We start from the raw sequence: 10,019 nt of genomic DNA on the forward strand, positions 1-10,019 counted from the left end.
TGCCAGCAAAATGGTGCTTATATCAAGTGGAAGTTAGCTATGGGGTTGCTCAACATGCCTTGCTAAAGACTTACCCAAGACACCACTGAGATTGTGCGAGGATATGAGAAAACAGATGTTCTAGCAATCAGTGAAAGTGCATTAACCAGATTATTACTTGCAAGAGTAACATGAAAGGTTGAAAGAGCTGGGTCTCTTTAGTTTGGAGGAGACTGAGGGGTGACCTCATTAATGTTTATAAATATGTAAAGAGTGAGTGTCATGAGGATGGAGCCAGGCTCTTCTTGGTGACAACCAATGATAGGACAAGGGGCAATGGGTACAAACTGGAACACAAGAGGTTCCACTTAAATTTGAGAAGAAATTTCTTCACAGTGAGGGTGACAGACACTGGAACAGGCTGCACAGGGAGGGTGTGGAGTCTCCTACTCTGGAGACATTCAAAACTTGCCTGGACACATTCTTGTGTAACCTCATCTAGGTGTTCCTGCTCCGGTGGGGGGATTGGACTAGATGATCTTTTGAGGTCACTTCCAATTCCTAACATTCTGTCATTCTGTGATTCTGTGGTCAGTCTTTTTTTCTAGTATCACCTTACTTTTGATAAATTGCTTCCAAACCAACTAAACTAAGGCTATGTGAATTGAAAAGTAGAATTTGTGTCTTTTTTTTCATAGGAGACTTGTGACAGATTGCAGATTTTGGGTTCGAAAGGCTGAGCGGCTGAAGTTGTGTGCCTTGTACACCAAGCAAAACCTGCCTGGAACCAGCCCTCGCCACTAGCACGGTTTTTCTGTCATGGATGTGGTGCGAGCACTTAACTCCTGTTTCACAGCCATGTAACCGAGCACAAGTGAGGGGCCTGGCAGGTGATCCTTGTTCACAGAGCAGGCAGGCTGGCACGCAGGGCACAATAGGAGAAAGGCTCTCCTCAGCCAGCTGACACCCCCAAACATCTTACAAGTCCCATCCCCAGCTCCAGCCCTGGTACACGCCAGCCCGTGCAGTCACGCACCTCTTGCAACATGACCACAGACAGACCAGCTCTGTGTGGCTGCAGACGAAAAAGTTGAGAGTGCTGTTGCAAAGTTGCTTGTTTAGTTCGGGCATGGGAAAAAAAGTCTGGAAACCTGTTGCTGGTGCGTGCTGTAGGTTCAAAAACCAAGATGCCATGAAAAGAATCACCTCTGGACAGTGCAAAAGACCATGCCAAAATTATGATTGTGACATGTAGGAAAAGCATGTGCTCATCCTGCGAACCCCCATTAGTTTTAAGGAAAGATTTACAGTCCCCAGGTTTCTTTTTAGAGCCTGGGATAGTGCACCCAAGGACACCAATTTAAGTATGTTACAGGATCAGAGACAAAGGGACTTCTACTGTATCTAAAACATAAAAGTTACAAAATTAAGTCTTGATTTTTTCCCAATATTTATCTTTGTAACTTTTATACCCCAAATTATTTGCATGCGTGATACAGATGATTTGTGGAGACAGGCAGACAGCTATGTCTAAATCTCAGATTCATCAAATTGCATAATTACACATGATGGATGAGATGTATTAGCTTACAGGAATAAGGTTCTAATGAGCTAAAAAACATCTTCAAAGCCAATAAAGGAAAATGATGGTCCTTTTGTTTCCAGCATATGGAAATTCATGTAGTCTCACTATGTGAAACTGTTAATTTTGCATTTGGTCCAACTTCTGAGCAGTGCTACTGCAGTATTTCTTTACTATTCTGTACTGTTCTGATAGAAATGAACATTTTCTATGTACAGCCTAGTGTTGATAAAGTATAAATTACTTGAAAAAAATACCTGGAAGCAACTGCGAACTCATAAATATCAGTGCAAGTTCTGAGTATCAGAAAGAAATTATTCAGTTGAAAATGCTACGAGAATTCTGAATGTTGTCCAAAAACTAATCTGGGAAAATTACAGGTCAATACTGAATACTAATTGCATTTTCTGCATTTTGCTCCAGAGATTTCACAGGAAATGTAATTTGGAGTTACAATTTAACAGTTGGACTCAATGATGTTAAGAGTCTTTTCCAAACAGAATGATTCTATGATTCGGATTGAAATACCTGAGAACACTTAATAGTGTAATAAAAAATTATTAACTCACTGCATTTTAATGTGGAATAAGCAGTTCTTCTCCTTCTCTCTTTTATTTATTATGAACAGAGAACCTTTGAGGTGCGAGAGAGGCATTCATACAGGAATGTAAGGAATCTTCCTAGCGAAGGAGGAAATCAAAAATTAAAATACAAGAAATAAAGAGAGTTTGATTAGTCAAACAGCAAAAAAAAGAAAACTGGTGCCCACTTTAAGCCTTTCCATCCAGACTCCAAGAAAAGAGGCTATTCAGAAATTTAGATGCAGATAAAAATATGCTATCAGTACAAGTCCAGCTGAGGTCCTGTAACTCTCTGAATAAATCATTCAGCTGCATCGCCGTGAAAGGTTCTTGGGGAACTGACCTGGCTCCTTCCTATGGCTTGAGACTAGACAAGACCTCCAGCTCTGGAGAGGATGTGGGGAAGACTTGCCTCAGGCAGATGCGTAGCACTCTGTATGCTTTTATTAATAGCAGTTCCTGTTGCATGCTAAAACAGAAAGTGCTGCTTGCTATTTTGCACAACATTTTTTGTTGCCCCACTTACAAGTAAGATTTAGGGAGGAGAGAAAATGAGAGTAAGAACAACAATACACATGGTCTTTTTAGATAATTCTAACCATTCTACCTCTCAAACATGGAAGCAGCAGCCCTCCTGGTTGGAATGGAGACGGATTCATTCAGGTTCTGCACAGAAGCAGCTGCTGGCTGGTAACAGAAAAGCAAGTGAATCCAGACTTCAGTGCATATTTCATTACAACAGGTTATTTCAACCTCAGTTTACCTCAAACACACCTGCTAATTGCTTTCCAGCATGCACATTTGCATAATTTGAGAAAAACTTGATCCTGTTCGGGAGACTTACCACTATGCATTCCCTTGGAGACAAGTCCAAAGAAACAGGCTGACCGCTCAAGGATAAAATCTGAGCCCTGTGAAAGTTGCCAGAGATTTCACCACTGACCTCAGCTACACCAGGATGACACAAAACGTGCTCAAAGAGAAAGAGATCTGAGACAAAAGGCAGGAGCTGTACAATATAAGGCCCATCAGTTTGATTCATTCACAAAACTGAGTTCTTTTAGAACTTCTTTGTAAAATATTCCTACAATTCTTATTAATCTTAGTTATTCTGAAAAATACCTCTAGTATAACTAAATAATTGCAGCATAGTCTCAGAAATCTAGGTATCTTAATTGGATATTTTTATTTTCTTTTTTTTTTCCCTCTGAATTTCCTATTGTTTCCTGAAACTATTTTTGATACTTTGGGGAATTTTTAAACTGTTTTTTCTTCTACCTTGTGAATTTGAAAGCCAGCTCTAATGAACTGTATTCTCTGGGGTGGCACAATATCGGCATATTTCTGAACAAATTAAAGCAGGACTTTCAAAAACAGTCAAGGTGGACAATGCTTTTTTTTGGGCTGAAACCTCAGTTTCTAAAAATCATATGACCTTTTTGACTTGAGAATGAAAGAAACCAGGTACTTTCTGCTCTTACATAAGAGTAGGTTTCCTGACAACATGACTTCCTCGTTGTGAAATACAAAACAAAAAGAGCTGACACAACACAAACACTGTTGAACCTTTCAGAGGGACAGTATTCCCCATTTCTGATACCATTCAGATAATTTCTAGGCACTGAAAAAAAAGTATATTCATTAAGTATTTGTAGTTAGGCTAGGTCTGTTTGCTAGTTTATCCAGATTCAGTCTCCATACCAAAAGCCCTATCCTGAAGGATTTACAGATCCTTAACTCCTTCTGAAACAGATCTTAAATTTTCTGCTACCAGCCATTGGCTGTTGTTTTGTGCTTTGGAAATGCTTCTGTGCTTTGGGCATCTCTGGTTTTGCTCCAATAGAGGATACACTGAGCCAGTCAGGGTGTTTGCATAAATCCTAAATCACTCTTCCAGAGCTCCAAGAGCTTTCCACTGTGGCAAAGGATTTTTTTTTGGCCAACACCAGCCACCAGAATACACACCTATATACAATTCTCTTGTAGTCTCACGTTCCATGCTGGTCCTCTGTCTAAATGAAGGTGAACCTTGTCAGATACACTGAAAAACAGGGCACAAGTGTTCTAAGACTGTTTGGGAATCCAGGTTTTAAGGATTGTTACTTTGCAGAAGTAGCATGACTTAGTGTCTTCCCATATCCCAAATCATTCTTAAGTCTGATTAAACTAAATAAAGAGCTTCTTTACAATACCTAAGAATGGACATGACGGTTGCAAAGTTTATAGAAGAGGGTGAAAAGAAAATCATGCATATGCCAAATAATTTTTTCTATACTTCTCCGGGTGCCCTATAGATCTGCATGGTCAGGGTGCAGCTCACATTCTGCAGCAGATACAGAATCACAGAATGTTAGGGATTGGAAGGGACCTCAAAAGATTATCTAGTCCAATCCCCCTGCCGGAGCAGGAACACCTAGATGAGGTCACACAGGAAGGTGTCCAGGTGGGTTTTGAATGTCTCCAGAGGAGACTCCACAACCCCCCTGGGCAGCCTGTTCCAGTGTTCTGTCACCCTCACTGAGAAGAAGTTTCTTCTCAAATTTAAGTGGAACCTCTTGAGTTCCAGGTTGAACCCATTACCCCTTGTCCTACCATTGGTTGTCACTGAGAAGAGCCTGGCTCCATCCTCGTGACACTCAACCTTTACATATTTATAAACATTAATGAGGTCACCCCTCAGTCTCCTCTTCTCCAGACTAAAGAGACCCAGCTCCCTCAGCCTTTCCTCATAAGGGAGATGCTCCACTCCCTTCATCATCTTTGTTGCCCTGTGCTGGACCCTCTCCAGTAGTTCCCTGTCCTTCTTGAACTGAGGGGCCCAGAACTGGACACAATATTCCAGGTGAGGTCTCATCAGGGCAGAATAGAGGGAGAGGAGAACCTCTCTGGACCTACTAACCACCCCCCTTCTAATACACCCCAGGATGCCATTGGCCTTCCTGGCCACAAGGGCACAGTGCTGGCTCATGGTCATCCTGGTGCCCACCAGGACCCCCAGGTCCCTTTCCCCCACACTGCACCTGTAGGTGATGTTCATATGACGAGCTGGGCTGGGGATAATTCTTCCTGCCTTTCATACTCCAAAGCCAATTTGGGGAGTTTATCCAGATTGAATTCTTTCATCACATCATCCATACCTCCATGGGAAAGGGGTCTCGGCCTCCCTTATGGCAGATGACAGGCAGACCCCTCTCATTTTTAAAACACTCTGGTCCTTTGTGCTTCTCCCGGCACTACCCCTTCTGGTATAGCGGGTCGGTTATTGTGCGTGCGTCAGGCTGGAAAATGCCCAAAGGCCACAGTGAAACTCTGACCCCTTCTCCATCAGGTCACTCCTGCACTTGGCACGGGACAGCCCCGCAGAGTGCGGTATGGGTCACTATTGAGTATTTCAAGGAAGTACAGAGGCTTTTTTTTTCTTTCTCTTCATACAGCAGTGAAAAATACCGTGCCGAAAGCCGCCGTCCACCCTGAGCGCTGAGCCAAGGCGGCGCCACGGCCCCCAAGATGGTACCGCGGTGCCCTGCGTCCCTGCCCCGCCCGCCCGGGCTCGGTTTTCGGGGAACCCTGGCAGGCGGTGCCGGGAGAATCCCGCAGCCCCGAAGGGCGGCAGGGCGGGATGAGTAGGCGCTGAGTGCCTGCCCTCAGCCCCAGGCCCGCCGCCCTGCCCTCTCCCTCCCTGCCGCTCAGCCAGAACGGGCGGGTCCGACCAGAGCTCCCTGCAGTGCCGCTCGCCTCCGCTAGGGGGCGCCACCGTGCGGGGAGGGGGAGTGGGCGAGTCACGGGACGCCCCGCACCAGCTGTTGCTGGCAGGCTGAGGCAGGATTCCGGAGCGGGGCGCTATCATTGGCTGAGGGCGAGCACCACAGGCTCTCCCATTGGCTTGCGTGCCGGGAGAGGAGGAGCGTGGGCGTCTATAAAGAAGGATCCCGGCGCCAGCACCCGGCACAGTTCGAGTCCGGGACGCAGCGGCTGCTGGTCGAAGGTCGCCTGTCTGCTGAGCGCCGCCGGGACATGCTCGGAGCCTGACTGACCGCAGGTGGCCGCCGCGCCCGGGACACGAATGAAGAAGCAGTTGCTCCTCCTGTTCACACATCGGGGACTCGTCAGCCGAGGGGGCCGCAGGGGGAAGCGCCGTCGAAAATGGCCTCGTTCAGTATCCGCGCCGCGCGTCCTGAGGACTGTTCCGACCTGCTGCGACTGATCAAGGTGCGGGAGGGGCGGCGGTTGCGGGGTCGCTCCGGCGGCAGGCGGGGTGGCCGGTGCCTGTGTCCCCCCCCTCCACTCAACACCCCTCCATGGCTGTCCGGGGAGGGGCCGGAGGCCTCGTCTGGCGCCGCTCTCCCCGCGGAGCGAGGGCGGGTTTGGGGCAGATCCGCAGCCGTCATGGGGGAAGCGGGGGGGTGTGCAGCTTGTCCTTCGCTGTGAGCAAAAACAAGCTCTTGCGCAAGGCGGTCACGGGAAGGGAGGGAGCGGCCAATGGGAAAGTCCCCTTACGTGTCGTTATCTTCCAGGAACTGGCGAAATACGAGGACATGGAGGATCAAGTGGTGCTAACTGAGAAAGGTAAAAAAGCGAAGCGGCACCTGCTCACCGGGTCGGTAACCGAGTGACGGTGTCTGTAGCTCAGGTGCCGGTTTATTCTGTTTCTTTCTAGAGCTGCTTGAGGATGGTTTTGGCGAGCACCCCTTCTACCACTGTCTGGTTGCTGAAATTCCAAAGGAACAGTGGTCCTCTGAAGGTGAGACTTGCTGATGCTTAAACTTTAAATGCTAAATGTGTGAGAGCCATCTTATACTTAATGTTATCACTTATACATAGGGTTCCACTAGTAAATTGGGGTAGGAGGAATAGGTTAACCATTAAATGCAGTAACATACAGTAATACTCAGCTGAAGTAGTTGCTGATCCTGGAGGCATGAGAAGATCAGGTATAACTTAATGTACTTGACTCCAATTAATTAAATGGTTTTTCTTGTTTGACCCTGACTTACCTTGATGTAATCCTGTTGAATCACATTTTTTTCTTTAATTTGTCCCCAATCTTCAGGTTACAGTCTCTAGCTTCGCCATGTACATGGCCCTTCTGTGTACATGGATGGGCGGGGAGGTAACTAAAAGATCCGTTACACAATAAAGTAGATGATCATAATATGAGGTAAGGTCTACAGGGACAAGTGCTGTTCCCAAACCTTTACCAAAGACACAGTAGAACAGAAATCTGTTTGCACGCTTCTGTTACAGTATGTGCAGAGTGTTATGGCAGATGTGGTTAAAATACTTGAGGTTCAGGTTTGAGTGGGTTGCTGTTGGAAGAGCTGATTTCTCTTCCCTGTTGAAATACAAGAGTTATAATTGAAGCTTGAGCTTTGCTTACCTTGACTGTAGGGTGCTGAAGGTAAAGAAAATGGTGTGGTGCTGTCCGTGGAAGCGTAAGTTGAGGTGCTGGAAACGCTACTGTGAGGGTGTGCTGTGAGCATGCCCTCCCACACAATGTAGTTGCTGAGGAATATGCATTGAAAGATTAGTGTTGTGGAGTTTCGTAGACTGTTTTGGTTGCTAAGGAAGCAGAGTTGGGGCATTCATCTGGATTGTGAACTGCTGTGTAAAGTTTCTACCTGTGTTCCAGAATGGAAGTACTGGTTAATCAGTAGGGCATACATTTGTTTGTAGAAAAAAGCTTTGCGTTCAGCTCTTACTATGATAGTGCTTTTGAGGATTTCAGGGTATGGCAATGACAATCTTCATTCTGTTGGGTTGATAAAATTAGCCAGAACTCATATTTTCAGTTGTGTGCTTATTTGTAAACTTCATTATTAATTCTAACCTAGTAGCCAATATCTGCATGTCACAGAGAATCTGTATGTTTAAACATGCATGTAAGACTTAATATTTTTGCCTCTTAAATTCAGACTAGCTGAAGTTTCACCCTTTGTTTCAGAACACTGCATTGTGGGATTTGCCATGTATTACTTCACTTATGATCCATGGATTGGGAAACTGCTGTATCTTGAAGATTTTTATGTGATGGCTGAATATAGAGGTATGTATTATGGAATTAGATGAGTTGCTTCCTGTAGGGCTTCTTTAAAATTCAAACTTAGTTTCTTATTGTGTTGTTCTTATTTTTTTAGGACTTGGCATTGGGTCAGAAATTCTGAAGAACTTGAGTCAGGTATGTCTAAGTGATAAGTCTAAACAAGCAGAACTGAGTACACATGGTAAGGCAGTATTCTTGCTCTTCCAGCTGCATGAGAGCTTCTCCTTCAGCACTACTCAGAACTAAATTAAAGGAGTTGACAGAATACTAGACAGCTTAAAACACTGTCTAGAGTCTGTTGAACAGTGACAAGTGCTGAAGTGACTGACAGAATGAACTTGATGGCCTTTGGTGATAAACAGTTGCTGAGTAGTCTCACCAGTTCTTACTGCACTCGTCATCTGGAGCTGTTGATGGAAATGTGTTGTGTTGCACACTTCTGCAGGTTGCTGTGAGGTCCCGCTGCAGCAGTATGCACTTCCTTGTGGCAGAGTGGAACGAACCGTCGATCAGGTTCTATAAGAGAAGGGGTGCCTCTGATCTGTCCACTGAGGAGGGGTGGAGGCTCTTCAAAATTGACAAAGAGTATCTCTTGAAGATGGCAACAGAAGAGTGAGAGATTATTCCAGCAAATAAATTCTTTCCGTGAATGCATATGCTCTCTGAATAAACTTCCTGCTTTCTGTGTACAGTTTGTAGTGGAATAAAGTAGTGTGGATGCTAATAATGAAAATGATATGCAGGTGTGGTCATAGAGTAATTGGTACTGTGATCTGGATTTGAGGCATCTGTGAAGTTGGGTCCATGTGCTTGTGTGCATCCTTTACCAGTGTGGGCTTGTAATCTTTGTATATGGAAACTTCATTCTTGTAAGTGTCATTCAAATGTGTACAATGTACACACTGGTAGGGTTTGTTTTTAATTATTGCCTTTTATAAAAATAAAGTGTTTTCACTTCATGGCAGTAGTTTTGACTCTAATTCTCACATACAGTTTTCAGTTAGATAACATGTGGATTTTAATAAAAGACTCTCTAATTCCCCCTAACATTTTCATGGGCCTTACTGCAGTCCCAGAGTGCTGAAAGGAACACTGTGCCTGCAGGACCTAGTGGTGAGCTGCAAGGTGTTTGGAGGGGTTTGAGATCAACCCCTACTTTGTGTGTGGTGCAGAGCATGCTCTCTCTAGTGAGCACGTTGTACAATTGAGCTATGTGTGAGGTACAGTTGGAGCCCCTAAATTAGGCTATTGGAAAGCAGCTTCAGAAAATCTGGAGCCTGCAACATTGCCTTCTTGAGACATGTAAATCACAAAACTAGGTTTGACTGGTCAGGAGTAGGAAGAAGTATTTTTACCATGGTCTCCTCTATGTGATTCTTAAAGCATCAAACTACAATGCGTCTGCTAATGTGGGTTTTATGTGCATGATTTCAGATGCTGCACCGAGTTTCTGCATGTACCTCAGTGCACTCTAGTCAGTGGCAGTAATGAGATGCTTGAAATTAAATGCTGTGTTAAGCAGTGGAAACCAAATGTGTATTTAAGCCTTTGTACTGCAGTAAGTGAAAAGAATGCTGCTTGTGAATTTTTTTAATCAGTTTTGAAACAAATTTATCAACTTTGCAGTACTGTGTCTGCCCTTATCATGAGCTGATAGTGAAAGTGGATGTGTGCCAGTTTTAACGCTTCTTGCCCTGTAGTAACCCCACAACAAAAGGCTGCTTTTGGCCAGCATTGCTTTCACTTCAAAGGAAAGGAAGAGGCTTACCTGCCTTGTAACATGCACTGAATATAAATAAAACAAGGTTTTAAACAGATTTTAATCACTGCAGTAATC

At 44.7% G+C, this 10,019-nt stretch overlaps 1 protein-coding gene across 1 annotated transcript; it reads left to right on the forward strand.

The window, feature by feature from the left end:
* Positions 1–6,070: 6,070 nt before the first annotated feature.
* Positions 6,071–9,141, forward strand: SAT1 (spermidine/spermine N1-acetyltransferase 1). The gene is made up of 6 exons (XM_080363731.1): positions 6,071–6,351; positions 6,657–6,708; positions 6,800–6,883; positions 8,084–8,185; positions 8,277–8,317; positions 8,628–9,141. The coding sequence occupies exons 1-6, from the start codon at positions 6,286–6,288 to the stop codon at positions 8,796–8,798; spliced, it is 516 nt and encodes a 171-aa protein (XP_080219857.1). The 5' UTR covers positions 6,071–6,285; the 3' UTR covers positions 8,799–9,141.
* The last annotated feature ends 878 nt before the right edge of the window (positions 9,142–10,019 follow it).

Source organism: Nesoenas mayeri (assembly GCF_963082525.1).
Source record: "Nesoenas mayeri genome assembly, chromosome: 1".
In the NCBI taxonomy this organism is placed as follows: Eukaryota; Metazoa; Chordata; class Aves; order Columbiformes; family Columbidae; genus Nesoenas; species Nesoenas mayeri.